This window comes from Amphiura filiformis, chromosome 14 (assembly GCF_039555335.1).
Source record: "Amphiura filiformis chromosome 14, Afil_fr2py, whole genome shotgun sequence".
NCBI classification, from domain to species: domain Eukaryota; kingdom Metazoa; phylum Echinodermata; class Ophiuroidea; order Amphilepidida; family Amphiuridae; genus Amphiura; species Amphiura filiformis.
The window spans coordinates 59,176,842-59,203,275 of record NC_092641.1 but is presented as its reverse complement, the minus strand read 5'-3'; the positions used below and the strand labels follow the sequence as shown (position 1 = coordinate 59,203,275).

Below are 26,434 nucleotides of genomic sequence, written 5' to 3'. Positions count from 1 at the left end.
TGCCTGCAATTTGGGCATCATTTCGTCTAAAACAGCTTTGTGGTGGGGAAGAGACACGTCCAAAGGGTATGCTTCATTGGGATCCTGGTCCAGGTTGTACATTAATGGTGGGTCGTGTTGCACGATCTTACGTACACACTTTTAGACACAACATTATGATCATTTCTCAAAACTTGATTCGCATGTATGTAGCGGTTTTGTCACTATTATCGAAAATCTAGGCGCGTTTGCATTTCAGATACATGTATTATATTACAGTATAAGGTCCTATAACCAGCGACATGATTAGAAAAAATTATGTATCATAACATATATGTCAAAAGAAGCAGGCACAAATTTTAAATGATTGATAACATAACAAAATGATAAGAATAAGGTAAGCAATTCGGGCTGTAAAATGAATGAATACAGAATATCACCAAGAATGTTGAAATTCACCCATTCTGCAACAGAGGAAAAAAATGGCAAGGGATATAAAGAAAAGACAAGATGTAAGATAAACAAACGCAATCACAAACGTAGTTGAGATACATCTAGGTTTACCAATACCACCTGTAATTATCATTCTCAGGGTGATATTTCCTGGTGGTGAGACTGGTCCCAAATATTGATAATAACATCCGCAGATTGGGAAGGACCCATCACAACATGGCCATGCAGCATTATCTCGGGGATCTAGTAATGGAGGAAGTATGAACAAAGACGCTGGAACGACTGCAATATGGGCATCATTTCATCTAAAACAGCTTTGTGATGGGGTAAGGGACACGTCCAAAGGGTATGCTTCATAGGGTTCCCGGTGTAGGTTGTACATTAATGGAGGGTCGTGTTGAGACATAACATTACGATCATTTTTCAAAACTTGATTTGACTGTATGTAGCGGTTTTGTTACTATTAACAAAAATCTATGGGGTTTTGCATTTCAGAAGTTTAATTACAGTATCAGGTCCTATACCAAGCGACATGATTAGAAAAATTACGTTTCATGAAATAAATGTCAAAAGTAGGCAGAAATTTTAAATGATTGATAAGATAACAAAATGATAAGAAATAAAATAAGCAATGTGATGTAAAAGAAATATACACAGAATATCAACGAAAATATTAAAATTCACCCATTCTGCAAAGAATGTTGTCTAGATACCCTCACACCTAATAATGATTAGTGTACTTCAGTTTTATTCATTAAAATGCAATAACCAATAGACAAGGAGAAAAGAGGAAAAAACAGTAAGCGATGAGAAGAAGAGACAATGAGATGTATGATAAGCAAACACAATTATGAACGTAGTTGAGATACATCTAAGGTCTACAAAATGTAATTATCATTCTCAGGGTCAATCATCATATCTAGAAATTCTTTTGAGCTTGGAGAAGCATCTCCTGGTGGTGGGACTGGTCCTAAATATTGATAGTTACATCCGCAATCTGGGAAGGACCCATCACAACATGGCCATACAGCATCATCTCGGGGAGTCATTAATGGCGGAGGTATGATCAAAGACGCTTGAAACGCCTGCAATTTGGGCATCATTTCATCTAAAACAGCTTTGTGGTGGGGAAGAGACACGTCCAAAGGGTATGCTTCATTGGGATCCTGGTCGAGGTTGAACATTAATGGAGGGTCGTGTTGGGTGACACATTCCTCAGGCTGATCTAAAGAACACCAAGAACATTGGACATTTTGCTGTAATGGAAATCCCCCGTCCCCACATCGTCCTGGTTCATTGAAATTGGCCTCCTTTGTCCAGACTGTCTGGGTCACAAAATGGAACTTGTGACTACCATATCGGACTGTTATCGGATCAGTTGTATCGGGGCAATACCATACCAGCATACGAGGTTCATTGCCTGGGTGGTTTCGATTTAGAAGTTTGCTCGTGGGCTCCGGTTGAGGTTCGGGCAACCATTTGAAGAGTGTTGACGAAATATCCTGCCCGTCAATGATCCTGTCATCGGGAACGGAACCACCGACGATAGTCATTAACGTTGGAAAGATATCCATTTGGCTTGCCACAACATCGGTGGTAATTCCTGCTTTAATATGACCTGGCCAACGGAAGATACCGGGAACGCGAACGCCACCTTCCCAGTAATTCATCTTGCCACCTGTCAGACGATACAATAAAAATCAGAAAAGGCATTAGAAGTATTTGTAAGAAAAAATATAACTGAGAAATAACAATAAATGGCCTTTTAAAGCAGTTTTGGAAAGTTGGGGGATCGCTGTCATTATTTTCCTCGCTTTGACATGTAAAGAGTTTGACATAATAAGACCTGTTGGTAAAAGGGATACAATATTGTTATTTTGTACAATTCCAAGCAAGATAATAATAAGTTAATACTGTGAGCATGATGTACGATCTTATAAAATAATTCTTTTTTTCAAACCTGTTTTTCTTTTTTTTAATGTTTACACATGTCCAAACTTACTTATTATATGGAATCATGAAATGTTTGTGTTTGTAGGTCAACAGAGCAATGTTGACATACGAGCATAATTATGTCCCTCCATGTACAACGGCCAGCGGGGTTTCTTTTACTTTCCGTCGTTTTATCTTTTCAGTTTCTGTTTCCGTATCCGTATCCGTTTTTGTAAGTCATTGTTATTCTGAAGTGGTAGTCTCCCAGGTGTTACCAATCTTTTATTCTAGCCTTTTGTTAGTTACTGAAAATTTGAAGCTCGTGAATTTCAGTTTTCGTTTTGATAAGTTATATTGATTTTTGACATAAAACCTTGAAATGTCCGGTTGGGTGCTAATCTAGACAAAAGAAGAGTCTAAATTTTACGGTCCTAAATTCGCGGTAAATTGTACGGCTTCAATTGACTTGTGTTTGGTGTATATGCACTTACGCCTAGACGTAAGTAGCTCGTAAAAATAGTCTTGCATTGAAATATATACTAACCATGTTGCCAAGTTATAAGCAAAAGTCTTTCATATTGGCGATGAAACGAGCGTCTAAAATAGTCAAATATCTCCCAATGAGGCGCGTACAAGTGGTGATTTGGTAATCATGTTTTATTATTGAAATGCAATACAAAATAATTGCATTGGAGCAAAGATAATGTATTCTATTCATTCGTACCAATGGCAAGCTAATCTGATAATTGGTTGGGCCTATATGCAAGACTCGCGTTTATTTTAAATGTTTATTTTTGCAGAGCTTATTTTCAGTCAAGGATCATACTGATAAATTTGGCAAGGGAGGGGGAAGGAGGGAGGGAGGGAGATACTTGAGACTGAACAAGTGAGAGTGGGATGGGGTGAGGAAGAAAGAGAGGAGAGGAGAGACGGAAAGACTAGAAAGAGAAGAACTCGAGAGGAGAGAGTAGGGCCGGGGAGGGAGGGGGGAGACTGATCATGGGGGGGGGGCAGGAGGAAGCAAAATAGGGAGATGGACATTGATACGAGGGAAGGGCGACACTGTGGCCCTGCACAAGTGCATTGGGGTGCGACAGGCTCATAATCGGACCTTTTGTGATTTAAGGGCTTATTTTCAACATTGTTTGTAGACAAACGTGGATTGGCATGCATTTTGTCAAATTAATGTAGATCAATTTAAAATGTCAGACGAGAGGGCGCTAGACCATTAAAAACACCGGTGTTAACACCGGTGTTTCATAACCTGTCTCTCCCGCTTTTATTGACATAGGCATCCCCTCTATTGAAATAACCTGATTGGTACTTCAAAGTTAACAATGAAGTCAGATTACAATAAACTTACTGAATCCCCTGCGTTTTCGTATCTGAACAATAGACTTACGGAAACTGAAAAGATAAAAATACCCTTTACCTTGTTATTTCAGCTTCAAATATTACTAATATTATTTCAGTTGTTTGGGTAAATAATTATATATAATTTTAAAATTTGATGGAAATCCTACATTATGGCGTTAATCTGATGTTATTAGGAAGCGGCTCCAAACGTTTTAATTGGAACGAACACATTGAAACTAGGAGAACATGCGACCCACTGCTAAAACAAATACTAATTCCACTAAGTGTGACAATTTAATAATCGAGTGGCTTATGTAATGGTTGCGTACGTTTGCGTGGTACTGTTCAATCACTCTGATGTGAAGTCCCTAGATATCGAAGGCTAAGCGACATTTTCAAAGAATCTTAAACGATCTTCAGACGGTCACGTACCTTTCAAAATTCCTGCATCGCCTCCTTCATTGCAAATTTGTACAAGTGGACCATTATCATTAGTGAAGATGGCGAGGGTATTAAAATCTTCTTCCATACGCTTTACTTCGTCCATTATGGCACCAACCGTCCACGCCATTTCTCGTACATTGTCACCATAACGTCCTAACAATGAATAATAATAATAATAATAATAATAATAATAATAATAATAATAATAATAATAATAATAATAATAATAATAAAAAAATAAATAAATAAATAAATAAATAAATAAATAAAGAAAGAAAGAAAGAAAGAAAGAAAGAAAGAAAGAAAGAAAGAAAGAAATGGAGCTCAGACAAACTGGCATTATAATAAAGGAGAGAAAAAATCAGAACCGTTCGGATTCGAACCAGCGCGCACTGACGATTACATGTCGTTCAGCTCACCACCACACGCCACAACAGCTCATGGCGGATCTGCCGGCGAATTGAACATGTAATGATTTTTAGTGGAGGAGGAGGCGGCTGAAAAAGCAATATAAACTAGACAGGGCTGTGGTCTAAGACCACGAACACAGCAGTGGGTGACCCCTTAATGACCTTTGACCCCATATACATTGGCTAATGTCAATGCATGGGTACACGTGGCATCACTTTGGCATGTTATTTGTGGCAGAAGGGGCATTTTGAAGGTTTTTCGTCTCAGACAGGAAATGACCCCTTAATGACCTTTTACCCCAAATAAAAAAATACCACGTATACACTGAGTAACATCAATTCGTGTGTGAATGTACCGTCTCTGTGCTTTGTTTTTTTCGTTTTATACAGGAAGTGACCCCTTGAAGACATTTGACCGCAAATAAAAAAGTACCACATATACATTGGCTAAACACAATTCATGCGTGAACATTCCATCATTCCCCTATGTTTTTCTTGGCTGATAAAAGCTTTTGAAGGTATTTCAATTTATACCGGATGTGACTCCTTAATGACTTTGACCCCAAATCTGTGAGAACCCCATACACACTGGGTAATAACAATGCATGTGTGCAAGTGGCGTCACTGTCCTACGTAATTTGTGGGAGAAGAAGCATTTTAAAGGTATTTCGTTTTATACCGGAAGTGATCCCTTAATGACAGTTGACCCTAAATCTGTGAGGACCCCATAGACACTGGGTAATACCAATGCATGTGTGCAAGTGGTGTCACTGGCCTACGTTATATGTGGGAGAAGAAGCATTTTGAGTTGAAATCACGTTTTTGACCCCTATGACCCCTGCGTGACCTTAGACCCCACGACTTTCTTGTGACATGTAGGGGCATGGTCAATGATGGTTGTGACCAAGTTAGGTCAAAATCGGTATAAGTATGTCAGTGCTAGAGCAAATGTAATGGTTGACAGAAGAAAGAAAGAAGAAAGAAGAAGAAGATCCTGTAAGAAAAAAGACACAGCCGTAGTCAACGGCTGTGTAACTACAAAAAGAAATAGCCATCAGGGTTGCCCGCAGCACTACAAAGGTAGCCCGAAGGGCTAAAAAGAAACAATAGCCATTAAGATTGCCATCAGAATACCCTTTTGTAACCTTAAATATACAAAAAGATGCAGCTATCACTGCACTAAAATAATTCATATGATCATTTTAAGACCAGTTGTAGAATGATTCATATGATCATTTCAGTGACGTGATTAGGTTGGCGTGTTCATACTAACAAACCGCTGTAAGGCGCAAGGTGTATTGGGATTTGCACGGCCTCTACCGAATGTTATAAATAAAATAATAAAACAACAACATTATTGTTTGTAAATTACTAGAGCGGTTATGATGTCCCTTGCGTGTTGTTACCTCTTTTAGATGATCCTCTAAAGCCTTCATTACTACTAAACATATCTGCATGTGTCTGCGCGGTGCCGTAATACAGGAAGAACGGTTTACGTTGTTGCTGGGCGTCCCTCATGAAGCCCGTAGCGTCATTTACGAAAGCTTCACTCATTTTATAATGAGAGTATGGCTGCTGAAGAATGGTGGCGTTCTTATACAGATAACAAAATAACGGGAATGGTCCGTTTTTCATATGCCACTGTAATAAACGAAATGAGATATATAAAAAAAAAATGGATGGATAATTAGTACTTTTTACTGGAAACTGGTTCTGCTATCCACTTAAAACTGAGGGATCGTGAAGCGGTCCACATGCAGGAAGGCGTGGGTGTTGGTTTTCTAAGTGATTGAGTTTCTTGATATTTTAAATGATGGGTTTAAATCTTCACAGAAATCAAAAATCCTGAGATAATTGTTTCAATGCATTCAGATAGAATCATCTTAAATACACAAATAAAGAACAAGACTATATAATTATGATCAGCTCCAACAAAACCTGGAAAAAATCACCAGACATGTTTTTGAGTTAGAGGCCTTTGGCATGTCCAATAAAATTTGAAGTACTTTTAAATTGATTCAGACCTAATTCTTTGGCTGGGACTTGATGAAAGAACATTTTGGCGTTTAAACAATCTTAGCGTTCTATTCCAGAGATATGGCATTTCGAGTGTCACGGTTTATATAGGACTGCTAGAACATTTTAAAAATTTAAGTCCAAAAAGTAATAATAACAGGAAGTGCAACTTTAAGGTACTTTTTCTTAATGTATTTATTAACTAGCGGTATCTGGAACATTATATTTGCTTATAACAACATGAAATAAGATCATCCTGAAAATTTAAGCGATTTTGTTGCCATACAACAAAAATATAAGACCTCAAAACCCATGGTTTGTTTAGTGGACCCATAAGCATGATCCTAGATTGCTGCCATGGTAAATATCTCCATAGAGGAGCTGACCAATAAGTGCATTATTTCTAATGAATAGTGGTGGTCTTAAAAATCGTTCAATCTTGTACTATCAGCACATTTTATCTTCAAAAATGAGTATGATTTCATCATGACATAAGTTTGATTACATTAATCACTACTCATTTTGAGAAATTTGCTCCAACCCAAAGGCTATCTTTACTACACTGAGCAATAGACTGTGTGTGCATGGACGCCATGATGGGTAGAACTGGCTCAGTTCCTCGGACTACGAGGCCGCGCTTCGCGCGCCCAGCGAGACGGCACTGGGTCCAAGGCTACATGATGGGTAGCATATCTGAAATGGACATGGTGGTCAGAAGTACATAATTTGAGATGGGTTTTTGTAGGCTTAACATTCTTCATTTTCTGCACATTTTGTCTTCAAATTGTCTGAATCAATTCCAATTCTGAGATAATTGTATTTCAACACCTGATTCACAGAATGCTGTCACTTCAACCTGTTGTAGTTCTCATCTCTTTGATTTTTTTTTCTTTAAAAAAGTTGATCACTTGATAAAGGTAAGTCCTCTCTATTTACTGACCATTCAGGAAAGAGTTTTTGGTCTGGGACTTAGTTTATGGGGGTGTGTTTATATATACAATACAGGGGTGAGTGCACACACACACACACACACACACTGAGTTGGAAACTGTTCTAGCAGCAAATGTGTTGACAATGGACATCCCGACTTTAAAGATGACATTCCCATAAATAATAAAATTTTAGAATTCTTAATTTCATGGTATTTGACTTCAAATCCTTGAAAGTACTTATTTAAAAGAGGTTTATTTAATCATTAAATAACAGTTGAACTATGATAATCCCTATTCAATCATGTGTAAGACAGGAAACGAATTGGCCCATTACTCAGAAAAGCAATTTGGCAAAAATATCAAGGTATCATTTACAAAATTGTCCATATCATGAAAAGTATTGATGCCATTTATATAATTTTGGCACCATTTTAAAGCTTACTGTCTAGTAGTTACATTTTATTCAAATTACGAAATGTTAAAAATGCGACTGGTTCCTGGTTTTGTCACAGCGGGCGGGTCGCAATTATTTATAATAAAACATATCTTGGACATGGCGCGTGGTTATTTCATATTAGGCATTTAGAGATGTGGAGCTGCCCTTAAGGAATGGGATATTAACCTTTAGCGACGTTTTCACGTATTTTTGTGGGAGCTGACCTATCGAATTGCATTCTGAATACGGAGAATGTCCTTCTGATATCAAATAATTTAGATTTTTTGAAATTCGCGATATAATACACATTTTATGACAATTTATTAAAATTTAATATTTTTTTAATTTGTGATATTTAACAGTCCTCGAAGTAAACTTTATAAATCTAATGATATGTACTGAAAGTGTATGTAGCTGGGATGAAAAGCCGACGATCAATTGAAAATTTTGACATTTCATATTATTAATATTACAGATATTATTGAAATATACTTACTGCATTTGTTTTCAAAGTAAGTGAAAGGTCAAAATTTTCAAATGATTACTTAAAAACCGAAAGTTTACTTCGAGGATTGTTGAAAACATAGGGTTGTAAATAATACGACTAACATAGGGTTGTTATGCAAAACAAATCAAGAAAAATCGGGCAATACGAGGGGCGGTCAATAAGTTCGTAGAACAAGGTACTTGAAAGAGTACTAGCCAATTTCTTTCTATCTCTCCCTTGAGCATGGTCAATACATACCTTAATATACCCGTCGCAATTTTTCTTGAAACCTTCTATGTCAACAAAATGGAAGTCTTCCGATAGCTCCTTGAGCCACTCTTCAGTGAAGGCTCACCAGCATTGATCACCAGCAAACCTGGTATTATGAAGGTAGGACTTAAAATTCTAAAATAGGTTTCACTAACTGAAGGCCACGCCTGAACCACAATATGGTTAGTTTGATTAACTGACCCCTCTGTCGTGAATGGCAGCTTGACAAACTAAGAATAGCGTACAGGACACAATCCGAGAACCGCCACATTCCTACCATCAACCTTCTTCACACGATGGCGTGCCTCAATTTTGCTATAAAAATTGTATGATATATGCCTACAATTGTACTTTCATTTGGCAAATGATCTGTCATCAAAACTATCCCTGGATCTCAGAAACAGCGATGAAGACCTTGCACTACGGTGACCGAGTGATGATCTTTGTAGGGGTGTGAGATCCAGGTGCTTCCACTAAATTAACTTATAATTCCAGTGATTAATGTATGCCTTACCACCTTTTGCCACATATAGATTAAACTTGCCTCGGTCCTCATTCTAAGTGTATAGAAGGTGTGTACCTGAATATGTCAACTGGTTTCAATTTTGTACATGAAGATTCCGGGACCCCATCTAGAATACACCCTAGGATACCCAAATGTTAATGGATTAATATTGAAAACACATTCATCAGAGTTGTCATATTTTGTGGCTATCTCATCTTTCTTATTTGGCTCTTTATTCATTATCAATGCCACTGTACCAGCGCGTATATCATTGGTGGTGACGTCAGCAAGTCTTTTGGACCTTGGATGATCTTCAAGGACGCTTATTCCATTCTTGAACTCTAAGAACCATTTCGTTGCTGTTGAATACCAAGGACTTCATTACCATTTACAACAACTGTATATTGATCAAGTTTATTTGAGTTTTCACCACCGTCGGGAGAAATTTCCATGATGACCCTGTATTCACTTCTGGTAGTACCTGTGAATTCATGGAGGTAGGCTTCCTCTGAAGAGTGTCCTGCCCATATACAGTGATGCAAAAATCTAATATCTTTGCAGTCATGTTTTGAAGGAACAAGCTTTCAAATGAGACCAAATTCAATACCGTGCAACAAAGTAACATACCGAGTTCTACGAACTTTTTGACCGGCCCTCGTACTTGTGTAAAGTGAGAGGTCTATTCGTAATATGCATTTTGCGTGTGAAAAAGACCGTTTATAATGTGGATATTCTGCAGAGTAACGCATCATGTTGATATCTGCATGAAGTCTACAAATTTGTGAAACTAAGAATGAGACGTCGTAAGAATGACAACGAATTTTAAGTAGGCCTATGTTAGAAAAATGACTTCATTACATACAGAAGACGAGTAAAGAAAGACGTAAAGTAGGCCTAATACCTATAGGTGCCTACATAATACTACGGAAGATAAGTTTTAGCAATGTTTATAATCATGATATTTAGTGCATTTATAGAGTACAACACATATTGTAAGTTTGAAACATAAAACAACATTTTTGTGATGTTGTGACAGCAGCATAATATATGTTCCTTATCATTAAATCACCCCACCCTTCAGATAATCTGCGTAGATAGCCCCGGAGACACCCGTATATATCAGCATATCATTAAATCACTTCGCCTTTCACCTAATCAGCGTTGAGGTTTTCATTACTGATAACGCCCCGGAGACAGCCGTATAATTATCATATCATTGATAGCTCTACGCTTTCACAAGTACCAATCAGCTTGTTTACTCAGCACTGATGCATGTTCGCAAAGTATACATTAGAGTTAAACAATCAATCACGATAATTAACGAAGTTCCAATGCACTTTAATTGGGAGAAAACCTTGACACAAATCTGGCAATTGTACTGTGCAAATATTTATGGCTGCTTCCAACCATAATATTTTTGTGCAAGATCCGGTATGGGTCAAAAGTGATTCTAGTATATCCAATAATTATTACTTCTATCAGAAGATCACTGTGAGGTACGGTTTCTAGCTTGTATGTAATGGATCGTTAATGTTATTGTGAGTAATTAGTATAAAAATACTCCATCGAAACTGCATCGCACAATATCACTTGCGTCGTTTCAGACTACAAACATTGTGTCGAAAGTTTCATCTCATAGTAAACGCCATTAAAGTTCAAAAGTGACAATATAATGGTGCGTACTCGCTGCGGCGAGTAGGCCTAAGCCCAAAAAGTAACTTACGTGTTCTTCATCACACTGCCAAGCATTGCTTAGCGGTAGATTTGTGCCAACGTAGTCAAATCCGTGATGGTGAGGCATATGTTCCCCATCACTTGGGCTGTACGCATTAACTCCTGATGTTAGAGAGAAACAAAATTTATTATTTCGTCGGACGTTTTACGTAACGGCTTATGCAATATTTTTTGTATTAAATAGACGACACTCGCAGAATTACAAAATCTTGGCTGTTGATGTCGCTTATAATAGTAATTATTCATTCATTCATTCATTCATTCATTCATTCATTCATTCATTCATTCATTCATTCATTCATTCATTCATTATTAATTCTTAATTAGTTATTTTCTTATTAATTATTTCGGTCGCAAGTGCTTTATTTTACTTTGTCCTTTGTCGTATTCTCTGTTATGTCATGCTTTATGTGTCCTTTAAAGTATCGTCTATGTATTAAAGAAATCCCGATGGTCCATACGCCTTGCGCGGTACTCGCCATCCTTCGTTGATGGAGCACAAGCCGAGAGGAAAAGAGATGCGGAAAAACATCTGGTCTCAGGAAGGCGACATGTTTAGCGGTCTAGAGCTTATGCCCGGGTCACTTTAGCTCAGCATGCTTTTGATTTTGGCTATAAACCAGGCCTTAGGCCTACATGTTCAATTGTATTTCAGCGCTTCAAGAATATTATGGTTGCCAACAAAAAACCCAAATATATCGGAGAATAATTAAGGACCACTGGATACATTATAACTTTATTTTCACCATGGTACTATCTTATAATTAAGTTACTTTTATAGCTAAATAATTTTAGTATTTAGGTCAGTCGATCATGAGATGATAGTCTAGACGCAAGGCAACAGTGCTGATAACATAATACACGCGTGATGTTATGTGAGTTGGTTTTCTAATAACTCATCATGTCGAAAGTTTTCCGCAATAGAGTGTCAATTGTTCATATTAGTGAGAAATAAGCATTCGTTAATTTAATTCGTTAACTCATACAGTATACACCATTAAGCAAGGATCTAAAAATTAAAAAAGTGAAAACCAATAGGTATACTCCGGGCTTAAACATCTGCATTATTTCTCTGCGAAGCAGGCCACTACAAAGTTTCTCCATGTACTACGATTTGAAGCTAAAGTGGTAATGGCACCTGGCAGTAAAAAGTTGTCGAAGTCCCCCAGCACAGTTTTTGCACGTAAGACAAGTACGATATTCTTTGCCTTTCAGGTCTTCTTTTTTACTATGCAATGGGGGGGGGGGGGGCGGGGGGTGGGGGCTGGGGTGTAAAGAGCATATCTTCGGCATAGTTCATCTATCTGCATCTCCTCAGGATAATGTCTCAAGAATCGTAGTTGCGTGACTTGACAGAGTTGATTGATAAGAGGCTCAGTGTTGGTGATACCATACAAGCGCCTTCCGTTGGGAGAGGTCGCTGGCACTAGAGCCAATCATGGAACCAAGTAAATTGGTGACTTGTGAGTTGGTTCTCCATATACTTGGAGTGGTGGCTGTGGATTGCAGTTGATGGTCAGTACTCGGTTTTAGGAACACTGATGATGAGAACCGGGCTTTCTGCTGCAGCCGCTGTTCTGGTCAGCTGTGCCTGCGCCCGCGGAATGGAGGATTCAAGAAAGGCAGTCATTGTAAAACTTTTTATTTGTAGATTTTTTTAGGGGACAAAATGATGTTGAAATAGTAAGAAAATTAGCTCGTTAATCACCATTCATTTCATAAAAGTATAATAAAGAACATATTAAAATTCCCAAAAGTCCAAGTAGTGGAACAGTGAATAATTTGCATAACTCCAAAATGGCCGCTTATGCTGGGGTGCAATTTCAAATTTGGTTAATTGTTGTTCAATGATTTTGATAAAAATGGTTTCATATTGCCCCGCTTGCAGAAACATTTAAAAAAGATTAGTTTGCCATATCTCAAGTGGTTTGTTACCTTTTTCTGAATTCCTATTATGGCTTTAAACAAGATTTAAAATTTCACCGCAGCATAAGCGGCCATTTTAGAATGATGTAAATTAGGCACTATTCCACTACTTGGACTTTTGGGGACTTTCTATATTTTCTGAAATATACTTTTCTGAAATGAATGGTGATTAAATGGAGATGCTTGTTTTGGTGTCCATGATTTTGTTTTTGATGGATATTGCTTCTCAAGACCACCAACATCAATGATCAAAAATATGTTTACTGGACATCCGTCAGCATTGAGCATTTTGAGATATGGCGGGTAAAGGTTCACGCAAAAGTCAAAATTCAAACTGCTCAAATGCTGTTGAAAAGTTCCCCAAATTATTCCTCAAAAAGGTCAAAGGTCACGTTTTAACTTCCAAAGGGGTCAAACCTGAAATATGCTCCGATCTTCACCAAAATTGTCTCAAATTGTTCATCATAAAAATCCATGCAGAATAATAATAGTTGGTATTGTGTATGATGTTTCCATACATGGGTAACCATGGCAACATAGCAAAAAGGGCCGGATCTGTAATTATGTGATTGAATGGACATTGACCTTTGTCACCACGTTACTGTGGTGGTAACAAAACATCCTAGCTCTGGCAAACTGTTCTTTTTTAATTGTTTATAGAAGACGAAATTTGAGACTATTTTCATAAAATCGAAGTATTTTTCAGGGTTTGACCCCTGTGGCGGTCAAATGGTCAAACCTTTCTGCTTATATCTCCAAAAGGGAATGTTGCAGATAGGTAAAAGTATATACTTTTTTGGATCGCCATGAATAATTTGGAGAACCTTTCAACAGCATTTGAGCAGTTTGAATTTTGAGATTGGTGGTCTTGAGAAGCAATATCCTTCAAAAACAAAACTATGGACACCAAAACAACGTCACACCCACTGGCAGCCACATACCTTGTGCAGCGTTCCAGGTCTCCCATTGATATTGTTATGCAAATCGCGCTAGCTCCATACTTGCCTGCTTATTCGCCAGCGAAGTGGTTACGTAACTCCCTGGATCACGCACCTTTTGGAATTGATAGCACATGCCATAGACCTTGTGTTGCGATCATGTCGATCTTGGTGCAGAACTCAAAAGCGTGATCCAGTAGATATGGTGATAATCGGATTACACGTAACACTTCGCTGGCGAATTGCGCACGCTCATTACACGGCTTCATTTCCTGGTTCAATACACTGGGGTCAGAAAGTTGTTTACAGTATTTGCCAGCCGTGTAAAAAGATGCACAAACCAAATTACAAATACTATCAGAAGACTAGATATGTTTACATTCATTAAGCTTGATATTGATGCACAAATTGACTCACATTTAGTTCTGTGATGAAGCTACCATGGAAGACCTCGCAATACGATCGATACGTGATAGCAATTCAAATTGGTGTGCATTGCTTAGATTTTTGTATTTTTTAGATATTTGGAAAAATAACAAAAATAACAATAACTAATAAAGAATAAAAATAAATAAATAAATAAATAAATAAATAAATAAATAAATAAATATTTGATTTGATTTGAGTTTATTAAGCATATCATCATAAGAGTAAACAAAAACATATTGCACAGTACATACAAAAACACAATTCTTATAAAATACAAATTAAAAACATAAAATAGTCAGCGACTTATTTCCAAAGGGGTCCTTAAAAATACAAAATAAACAATGAAAAATATATATATATTACAACTATTTAAACATGAAACACCTAAATTACAATTGTTACGAGTCGTACTGACTCAAGGCAAAAATCACCTTTTACCCGAACTCACACGAATGCACAACACAAATACGCTGTTTAATTAAGCTAACAAAATTTTTAAATTTTGTTTTTAATTAAAGACTTAAAAGTCTTTAATTAAAAACAAAGTATGATTGGTACATACAGGGTGTCCCAAAAAAAAGAGGCCCCTCATTGTGCCCTCTTTTTCTCCTCTTTTAGAAAAGATGATCAAGTATATGTTTACCCGTTAGCTTTAATAAACCGAAACAATTATTTCAATCGGCTTATAACTTTTAAAGATATGCCCTTTTAAAGAAAAGTACCCGTTTTTCACTCTGTCCACGGATAGCAAACAAAATTGTTGGGATGGGTCATGCTGTGGAGTGGCCTACAAGATCAAACCGACCTCACACCACTTGATTTCTTCCTTTGAGGCAAAATCCAAGATCGTCACAAACGTATTACTCCTGCATTCGCAATTACCCGGCGCACAAGGATGGTACGCAACGAAAGTGATCCAATGAGGACCAGGGCTGAAACCTGTATTCGCCAAGGAGGCAACCAGGTGTGGGCAGAGCAGCACAGTAAACTCACTTCAGAAGAATCAAGGATAAACCAAACAAGGCCTTTTCAGGGCTACCTTTTATCCTTAAAAGAGAAATGACTTATGTTGTAAATAAAAAAGCAAGAAACAACAAAGTAAGAAAGGAAGAAACTAAAACAAAAAGGCATAAATAACCAAGAAAAAATAAGTAATTGCAAGTAAAGCAAAAGAAGTCCCATTCCGCATCCATTTTACCCACAAATTAATGACACTTTCAAAATCTATAGCCCATAAACCCACCGGTAAGGCGCATATCCTAAATAAAGTTATTTTATAAAGTTATCTTTGAGGAATGTTTGATATTCATGCATGGTACGTGTAGTCCTTTTCAATCTTGAAGTAGCCAAACCTCCTCCGTGGACAGAGTGAAAAACGGGTACATTTCTTTAAAAGAGCATATCTTCAAAAGTTTTAAGCCGATTGAAGTAATTGTTTTGGTTTTTTAAAGCTAATGATTAAAGGTTTGTTAACATACCAAAATATATTTCATCAACTTTTCAGAAATAGGAGAAATATAGGGCGCAAGGAGGGGCTCTTTTTTTTGGGACACCCTGTATAACAACAATTGCATATAATAAAATCACACAAACACAGTTTTATTATATCAGTACTTAACCATCGGTTTTCTTGTTGGTGATCCTAGAGTTCTTGCAATGTTCTGGACGACTGATGTAAGATATCCTTATTCACTTGTCCTGCGAAAATCAGCGAAGTCCAGTGTACCCTTGCGTTTATAAATATCCTTGCGCATGAAATCCTCACATGAAAATGATGCTGCTTCTCCAATCACTTTTGCGCTGCTTTCTCCAAAATATATCTCCTTGCGCTGCTTTCTCCAAAATTTATGTTTCTTTCACCAATCACTCTTTTTCCAGGGAACAGGTTTCTTTAACACAGCTCCGCTGTTTTTGACAGATGCGTGGCCTTCACAAGCCCACCAAGCTCCAGCAATTCGACATAAGAACTTTAATCCTTTGATGAGGAAGAGGACTTTTGTGTGCTCGCAATCTTCTTCGTTGCTGTATTAAAATAGCTGAATTATTGGCTATATACTGGTTAAAATGTACATCTTTTTGAAGCACGAAGACCATCACACACATGTGGAGTTTACAATTTCCCATGACATTCTGCCTTGAAATTTCAGCCATAATAAAGAATATGGCCACCTGTCAGATCTATATCCAGATGATAATAATTGTAACATAACTTTACAATCCGCAGTAGACCTGATGTCTCACTTTGGTCCATTTTCGTAGCTTTGAAATAAACATATTTCCAGCTTGTCAGTGAAAATATCCATCCATCTCCATCGCTCAGAGGCTGTTTTAAATAGCACTGTCGGAAACTCATGATCTCCCTGGCCACACTCAGTAATACTCTTTGAGTATCCTGATTTTAACTGGTTAACATATATTTACTCTCTTTTTGAGAGCTATAGCTACATCCATTCACATTACAATCATATCGATACAAGTCTACCTAGAATAACTACCAGCCAGATGTTTTATAGCAAACCATCTGGGATTTTTCCAAATGTTCTAATAATAGACATTACCACTGACCATTGTGCATTATTGCAACATTCTGATATCAGGGGATTTTCCCCTTGACATAAATAGTCTTGATTAATGATGTTGTTATTGCAGTCATCAGGGTTTTCCCCGTGATGTCTTAATAAACAAACTATTGCATGATTAGAAAGGTAACTTCCCCTATTTCATGACATAGGATTATACAGGGTACATCACACAATATTAAAAACTATATAACCATGTGGTCTAAATTTTGACATATTTTTTTAAACATTAATTTTGTATTGCACAGTTTTATATCGGGAAGTTTGTTCCAATTATGGATTGGATTGTAAAAAAAGTGCAGAATCTGCTGTTTTAATTTTTGGAACTTGAAAGTTAAAATTGCTACCCTAGTGTTATAACAATGAAGATTAGATAAATTTGACAAGGGTTTCTTTCAAAGGTTAAATAAATAAATAAATGAAGTTTATGGTACCCGACATTCTACGGTTCTTATAAAAATATCGCGAGAAAAGACCCAAAATTTAATAGAAATGGGGTTTCAAATTGAACTTGAAAAGTATAAATCACGTTGTGTCTACGGCTGTGCTAACACCTTTCTTTGATGACTTCGATCACATTTTTTAAAATTTGTTCAAATATCTAAAAAAATACAAAAAGCTAATTACTACAGACAGTAGTTATATTTGACTCAGGTATACACCGTCCATGTAACGCTTTTCACGTGAAAGCGATCGCCCTCTCTAGGCAATATAATGCACAGGATTACATTTACAGAAAGGTTTGTTATTTGTCAGTATGCAGCAATGAAAAAGATATGAACAGACTTAGTAAATAACATTACATACGAACCCAGATGCCACTTGCCAACCAAGCCGGTAACATAGCCCACCTCTTTCAAAGCTTCTGCAATGGTAACCTCATACCGAGGCAAACCTTCAACACTATTAGGCCAGAATACTCTTCCGTCACCCCACACACCAATTCGTATCGGCAGTCTTCCTGGAATTTATGATATCATATTATGATCAGGATCTGAATTCACTAGGTAATGAACAAGAACAGAAAACATTTTCGACATTATTCACAAAAGGTTAGAAAATGTTGCCACATAAGAAACTTATTCTATAGTCAGTACGACGGCAACTTAGCTCACTTTCGGTAATATTTACCGGCGTGACCTATGCTGTTACGTAACAAAATGTTGAAAAAAGACGGCAAAGACTGTTTTTTGGAAATACTCAAAAAATGGAATACACAAGTGTATTTAAACATGAGTTTAAAGCAAACAGTAACGTGCCAAGTCCAATTATTGTGGACAAAATGAATGTTTATTGTGCGTGAAGTAGCCTAAAAAATGAGACAAAATGCATGTCACGATCACCAAAATGGTTATATATATCTACAACTATGAGCAAACGCCGGTTGTATGCTCTTCTGTAATGATAGATATTAACTAACGTGAGCTTGTATTAAATTTTAAGCGAAAATGATTGGTGGAATAATCGAGTCGTAGGTTGGAAAGTTGCTTTCAAAACTGCTTCGTGTCACAATCGTGCGTGACCATTGGTGAACCAGTGTCAGTAGGAAAATTAGCAGTCGGCTCTGTCCATATATCGATTAATAATATTCAGAATCGTCCAGTTGACTCCAGTGATATTTATTTATTCATACAAAATACTGCCCTGTCTTACAAAATATCGAATTTTCACCCCATTTGACTGAACTTACAAACAGTTTAAAAAAGATTATTGTTGAACGAGACACCGAATTAGAAATAACATTGCAAAAGGTGCGAGAATAATGTAGCAGGTTGTGATGGTCTAGTGACTAGGGCCGTAGTGCGGGAGGTTGAAAGTTCGAACCCTACCATGGCGTTTTTTTTTTTTTTTTTTTTTTTGAAAATTATGAAAATATTTATGATATTACAACTTTCAGGAAGGGTTTCTGGTCATTTGAAGTAGAAATAATGAGGTAATATGAAAGAAAGCATTTTTTATCTTGACCGCTTAACTGTGGTGTTCTATTGGAGAGCATCTAAGTTGTTTGTTAGTACAAATATATTCCAAAAAATCAGGTTTGAAATTCGTACATTATGGTTGACGCTATCTCATTATTTGATATATACGCATAAAGAAAAACATTGCAGGGAAGACCGTGGCAAACCAAACGTGTTGCATATAAATATTTCCAAATGATCATAATACTGAACGGCCTACACACATACACCCTCATAGGCCTAACAGAACAAGAGAGAGAAAACATCAAAATGCTACGGTAGGGTTCGAAACTTCAACCTCGTGCACTTCAAACCACGGCGTTAACCACTAGACCATCACAACCTGCTGTACGATACTCGCATCTTTTGCAATCTTATTTCTCATTCAGTGTCTCGATCAACAATAATATTTTTAAAACTGCTTTTAAGTTCAGTTAAATGTGGTGATATTACTTTTGATAGTGACTTCAATATTTTGTAAGTCAGGGCAGTATTTTGCTTGAATAAAAAATCAATAAATTAATATCACTGGAGTCAACTGGACGATTCTGACGATTATTATTCGATATAATGGACAAGGCCGGCCGCTATTTTGCTAGTGACACTGGTCACTAATGGTCACGCACGATTGCGACACGGGGCCGTTTTGAGAATAACTTTCCAACCTACGACTCAATTATTACACCAATCATTTTCGCTGAATATTTCATACAAGCTTAGTTAATATCTATCATTACAGAAAAGCATACGACCGGCGTTTACTCACTGTTGTAGATAACCATTTTGGTGATCGTGACAAGCAATTTTTCTCATTTTCCCGGCTACTTTGGACATGTTCAAGCTTCTTTATTTTCAGTATAATTCAACTTTTACTCGTTTTTTGTTGCTTTACATAAATGTTTGGTATCTTATCCATGGTCATGGTACGTAATTTAAGCAAAAAACGATCCGTGTCTCCCATCCATTTCTGGAGCTATTTCGCTAAACACGTTTGCCGGCCAAATTTTCAACTTTGTGTTACGTAACACCGTGCTCATCAACCCGTTATAATTTTCTATCAAACAAAAGAGGTCACGAAGTTGCCGTCGTACTGTAGTCCACATTGCACAGTTTTACGGTCCAGCGCCTCAGAGGATAATTTCTACTGGCCAATCAAAACGCATACGTGAGCTTACAGGTGAGTTTTAGGTTACTCTTGAAAGTATCTGCAGTATATTTTTGGATAACATAACAAAAATAAATTTAGTTAAATTAAGTTATCTTGTCCAAAATGATCATAAAACCTCAGGCCTATAGCAATGCAGGAGTGTGTTGTGTAATTGTGTGTTTGGTATTTTATTTCAATATGTTCAAATTGAAAAATATGATTTTGGACATTCCGAGTTTGGTATATTTCCCGGTGTATTTAAATATTTTGAAATGATGGCGTACAAGTCATGTATTCATTTGAAGACTGAATTCAGATACAAAACGCGATATATGTGTCCAAACCAGTGGCTCCGAAGGCTTGTGGCATAGCGATATATGCTATTTTCAAACGTTTTGAGTTAAAGCCATCAACAGCTGCCCTGTAATGTAGATTTAAAATGGAAACCCTACTTTAAAAAAAATTCAACGTATATTTTTGAAACTTTTGATCAAATACGACATGTGTTTTATTATTTTCTTTATATTTCTTATATGAGTTATATTTTATAACTTATGATGATATACTTTCAGAAAATAAACGATAGGAATTTTTATTTTGACTATCCTCTACACATATATCGCGCTTTGTATCTGAATTCGTGTGATAGACGACAGGCAGGTCCAATATTTAGTGGATTATATAGTAGTGGATTTTAAAGCAAAAATTAAGTTACCGTAATAAAACTCCCCCTTTTCTAAAATGAACGAAACTTGTTTACAACTTCACATCTTTTGTTGCGCGAACTGCTAGCGGGTGTGAGTATTTCGCACTGCGTCTACGCATACAACGCGAAACATACGCGCACCTCTATGAGCGTGTTACGCGTTATCAACACTCATGATGACGTGGGGTCGTCTACGGCCTGATAGACGACACTCGAAATTATGCGATTGTCCAATCAGATTATGTGTCTACGTAATACATGTATACCACTCCCACTGACTACGAATACCTCTTAAATGCATATTCAGCGATTTGCTCATTCGGAAAATCGTAAAAAGCATCACAGGTCAGTTTTTACGCCCCTTAGTAGCATCGATGTGCTAACAATATAGCCTGCTAGTAGTTTAAGTCAAAATACGGGATTGTGAAATTGTGAAATCTCTAATTAAATAGAGATCTCAGCTATACATATAGTTAAACGGGGCTTCAGCTTTGTCAATACTGCTATTTTTGGTACCTGGTGAGGGCAATTTTTCATTTCAAAAATACCTTCACTTTCCCTTCACTCTTAAGCAATTTATACACAATTTTATAGTTTACACTTTCGCTAGGATCATTTTGTCTTATTTAATGTATGCACTCTACTTCCATGGTATAAATTATTCAGTTAACACGAAGGTATAAGCCTACACTGAAAGGATAAATTTAAGTGAAACCACGGGACTGTAATCACTTTAGATGTGACGGGTATGTGCCTACTTGCGTCGGGAAGTAGATAGGTATGTTTTAAAAAAAGGGGTCACTGGGTATAACAAAAGAAAAGACTCCTGAGCATTCGTAAGTTTTTCTAAGAGCCCAGTGGTGTAGCCATACAGCCCGGGCATACAGCCCCCATAAAATTTTCAGGGATAAAATAGGGACAGCAAAGAGTAAAGTGTCCTTAAAACGACTAAAAATGGGACACAATTATTGTTTGGTTTTGTGCTCTATTACCAAAATCCTGGATACGCTACTGTGCGAGCTGGCTTTGAGTTTTACAGTAACACACACGCCCATTTGGCGCCTTAGATTCCCAGATCTGATAAGCACGTGATACAAAATCGCTGACCGCCTGTCATTTGGCCTCCTATTTTAACATGACAATTTAGACAGTATTTTGCAAGTACGCAAGGTTATGTAACCATGGAGATTTCAATTAAATTCTAAAACCTAACAAGCAAATGATGATCACAGACAGTCCCTAAGTCGCTAAGGATGATTAGGTGGGGGGTAATATGTGTGTGGTTGAGGGTGATGGAGGAAAATCGATAATCGATTATCGATTATCGATAATCAATCATTTATCAATATTCAATGTTTAAAATGCATAGGCCTACGCAATCGACAAAACTAGATATCTGCAGTAATTTGAAAATATGATATCTCTAAAGTGCTAGAAAACCAACATTTTTGATCATTTCTATGCATATCATATCTCATGCAACCTGAATGAACCAAATTTGTTTCCACTTGGGATTTCAACAGCTTAAAATTCAAATTTTTCGTAAAAAACGGTTCAAATATTTTGTTCTGAATTGGAAAATCTCTCTTGGTATAAAATGGCAATAAGAGGATTTTTATCGTCAATTCAAACTTTGTTATCTTAATCATCATGACCGTGGACACATGATACTTTATTTTGAAAGCCACCCGAGTTTCCATTTTGACAAACGAATCAAAACAAAAATGTCTTTAACGTTGTCGTCAATACAAGAAAAATCACAAAAATGCCCTTTTCTCAAGAAAAAATTTAGCACCCGAAAATAAATTTTCTTAAAAATCGTTTTTTAAATTCTTTATATATGCTTAATAACTTTCTAATATAAGAAGTTTCTCATCCAAAAGAATGAGAAAATTAAATTCTCACCATTTTGGCCGATTCTCATCAAAATGTCCGTTTTCTCATCCAAAACTTCCACTAGTGATAGCTTCACATTCGAGGCTATGGACCATTGCATTCGAAATTAAGTCGAAATCCCAATTTCAACGTTAACAGAATAAATGTCAGTTGCAAAAAATGTCAACAAATGTTATTCTACCATTAAATGCGTAACTGTCTTGTGCGAATTCGAAGCTACAGTTCTCGAGTAAGTGTTCATATGACCAATAAAAGAATCAATATCCTCTACGAACATGGCCACACAATTTAAATGGAGTCGGGAGTAGTCGTAAGAAGACTATTAAGGTTACACTATTTTAAACTGTTGCGATTGGGTAGTTGACAGCATCATTGAAGAATTCAAATATCACAGATGTCCTTTTGTACAGTATGTCCTGTGGTTCTTGAGTTATGTTGTAAATAGGGCTGAAACAACAACACTTTTGTAAAACGTACATAACTCATCAACAGCAATAAATCAAGCAAGTTTTCAAAGTGTATGATTTGTAGATTGAACTTTTGCAAAACATAAAAATGCTATTTTTCAATAATAAATTACATAATGGAAATCGTTTTTTTTTCTTTTTTGGCTGCTTCGACCAACAATACCTAGTCTACCCTTAAATTAAATTAATGATCATTGCTTTTTAGGAAGGCGTAGATGCAGTCCAAATTACGATTGCAGATGTTGGACTACTACGCGTACAAAATGCTGTTTCCAACTGAAAAATAGCCTTTGATATACTTATAGCACGATCTTGCTATCCAATTACCATAATTTTCCATTTTTCCTGATCGTACAAAAATGGCCCTGATTCTTCTCTCGTCTGGTAATATAACTGGATTAGTAGGGCTATTATTTTGTTTATGTTTATTTAAATTCACCACAATGCAGTTAAGGCGTGGGGTATGGGCGAACTTGAAATACAGGTATCTGGAGAGGGGAAGCAACGAGTTACCCCAAATCACAGCGGCAGGTTGTGACTGGGCCGCCGAGTGCTAATATATATTTATTTTGGAAGGTTCGTGTTTGTTTTAAATTTTGGGGCGTTTTCCAAAATTTGATATATTATGTGACATGCCAAAGACAACTCTTTGGGCACATAGTTTGTTATAGTTATTGCAGTTCTTTTCCACATACCTAAGTTACCATTCGCTTGGGTGATTTACTAATATTATATATTTTATGACTGCAATTTGGCGTTTTCAATGCGTTTTAAACGTATCATGAAATTAACGCAAATATCTAGTCACGCTGCTTTTAGAATTTTGTGTCGCTGTGTCTGGAAAAGCTGTAGCCTTTAGCGCCGTATCAATATCTCAAAAAAGGGTACGACTAGCGAGAATGTGTTCATATTTCCCGCATGAAAGCTTGCGTCAGCACCTAAACTATGCTATTATGGATACGTTGGTTGCCCATTATCAAACATGTGCTGTGATTGGTGCTCTCCTTGTACAATGCCAGAACCGATCAGCAAGCCGCCAATGACCGACCTTGTTACATAATCTTAATCTGTTATCATGGTTATAAAGCATACAGATAAAAGACTTATTGGTTTAGCAGTTGGTCAGTGCATAATCCGTCAGGGCACACAGAAGTTTGACTATGTAGTGAAATACCCAGTATTGATTAGGCGCGGATATTAAAAGTACAGCTCCTTGGCGTGTATAGCAGGAAATTATAAATATATAATAGAATGTAACAGAATAGTAACTAAAATACTAACTGCATTCTGCATTATGTATTTATTTATTTATTCACGGGTCCTATGCCTATTTATTTATTTGTTTATTTATTGACATTTGAATAACATCGTACGTTAGATAAATATCAGTATTGATTTATTCTATTCAGCAATATCAAGGACTAATATCAAACTTCTCACAGCAAATAGCTAGTTGGCTTAGTGGTAATGCATTGAGTTTCAGAACCGGGAGGTCCCGAGTTCGATTCCCAGCTGAGCCAAATTTTTTTCAAGGCTGGGAAAATATCAATTTCTGAACTGATAACTTATTTGGCGCGCGATCTGAGCTATTCCTTTTCTGATGGCTGTGTCTCTTGCAGGTACAATCCCTCTGGAATCCAAACCAGGTTCCTGCCCATTACCCCTCCCTTAAGGAGAGAAATTATAATGGTTCATTGGAGACCAAGAACAAAAGCTATAGATACTAACCTGTCATAAGGGCCGCTCGACTAGGAGAACAAAGAGACGAAGCTGAGTAAAAATTCGTGAATCGCATTCCTTCATACGCCATATCATCTACGGGACCCCACTCCTGTGTTGGGTGACCGTAAGAAGAGAAATCACCCCATCCCATGTCATCCGCGTTAAAAATGATTATATTTGGTTTGCGGTGTGGACCGCCAGGTGGCCAGCGTGGTGGCTTGCCCCATGATGGTGCCTCATTTCCTTGATTTGCATTAACCAAGACGAATGCCAGCATTAAAGTGGCGAGTGCCGCCGTTTGAATTTGTGCTGCTATCATGCTAAGCGACAATGTTGCTACTGTTTGATGAACTTTTAATGCCTTTCAAAGACAAAATGTACAAAATAAGGACTTTGGTAGGTTTAAATTTGCATACTGATAATGACATTGGTAATCAGTCAGAACAGAGATATCACTTTCATCCCTGGGCCATTGTTAGAGGGTAATGACATTGCATCAGTTGTTTTGAGGGTATTGTGAAATATCTAACCATTGTGCTTCGGAACCGGGGAATAACCCGAGGGGCGCAGGAAATTCTGAGGTCCAAAGCACATAAAGGTCACGTTGTATGTTTGCAATTTCATATCGTCACATTTTTTTCTTTTAAATGTGAAAGCAAAATACATTTTTAACTGCATCTCTCGTTTTCCCTGCAAAAAATCGAATAGCCGATTAAGGAAATAGCGCTAGCGACCAATCACACTAGCACGCAATTATGCGATGTCCAAACAGGGTCAACGGCCAGGGTCAACGTAAATTATTCCATAAAAAACACTTCACGCAACGCAAAGAGTACTTTTAGCTACTTCACGAGACACGGTCATTATAGTTTTCAAGGACCTGCATTTGCGTCCACGTATTTAAAAGCAGTAGCGTAGGCAGCGAGGGGTGGGGCGGTGTAGCACAGTGCCCCTGGCAAAAAATTTTTAAAAAATGCCCCTGTGACAAAAAATCAAAAAGAAAATCAGGAGGGCAATGGAAAAGAAAAGGGACAATGAGCCCCTTTTCTTTCTACCAAAATTCGCCCGATCGTGGGCCAAAATAGTGTAAAATACATATTTTTGGCGCGCTAAAGGTAAAGCCATCCGGATAATGGGCGAAAATAATTGAAAATACCAAGTTTTGCGCGCTACACGCGCACATCATCCCAATAAAGCCTTTTTTGAAGCTCGAAGACATACATTCTCTATGTATTGTATGATGCAACTGTAATATTTTTCGTCCGTGCCCCCGATATTTTATTTTGCCCCCCCCACCACTAAAAAAGCTGGCTACGCCCCTGTATAAAAGTTATTATCTGTGATTGGATTAAACACATCTCGTATATTAATGACATTATGAATTGAAGATAAAGCTAAACATTAGTGAATGAATTTGGAGAAAACCTTCTGATAATTACAAACACTCTCTGATGAGCAGCAAGACCTTCCCTCTAAACTTTTAATCCGATAAGCTGATTACTAAAGTATCTATTTGTTTTCATGAATTGGAAGACATTCTTTGATGTATTACTGAGCTCAATCATCTGAAATTACTGGAGCGTGAGCCACCCAGGCTGGTGGCTCAGCATAGTATTTTATTAACAGAAGGTTTTCTCCAAATTCATTTCCTAATGATAGGGTGAAGTCAATTAAGTTATTTCAATGCGTAATTTCAAATTTCAAAATCGCTC

The 26,434-nt window shown here is 37.1% G+C and overlaps 1 protein-coding gene across 1 annotated transcript; it reads right to left on the bottom strand.

Moving 5' to 3' along the window:
* Positions 1 to 1,310: 1,310 nt before the first annotated feature.
* LOC140169540 (arylsulfatase-like) lies at positions 1,311 to 25,041 on the bottom strand. The gene is made up of 6 exons (XM_072192803.1): positions 24,729 to 25,041; positions 17,638 to 17,787; positions 10,944 to 11,056; positions 5,981 to 6,215; positions 4,153 to 4,317; positions 1,311 to 2,110 (listed from the first exon to the last, which is right to left on the bottom strand). The coding sequence occupies exons 1-6, from the start codon at positions 25,039 to 25,041 to the stop codon at positions 1,311 to 1,313; spliced, it is 1,776 nt and encodes a 591-aa protein (XP_072048904.1).
* Positions 25,042 to 26,434: the final 1,393 nt, after the last annotated feature.

Excerpts from the sequence above, each read along its gene's own strand:
- LOC140169540 (XM_072192803.1), bottom strand. The coding sequence starts at position 25,041 with ATGATAGCAGCACAAATTCAAACGGCGGCACTCGCCACTTTAATGCTG. Across the intron at positions 6,216-10,943 it reads GGCAGTGTGATGAAGAACAC|TGGCATATGAAAAACGGACC; the intron begins GTAAGTTACTTT and ends CGTTTATTACAG. Across the intron at positions 4,318-5,980 it reads TAGAGGATCATCTAAAAGAG|GACGTTATGGTGACAATGTA; the intron begins GTAACAACACGC and ends ATTCATTGTTAG.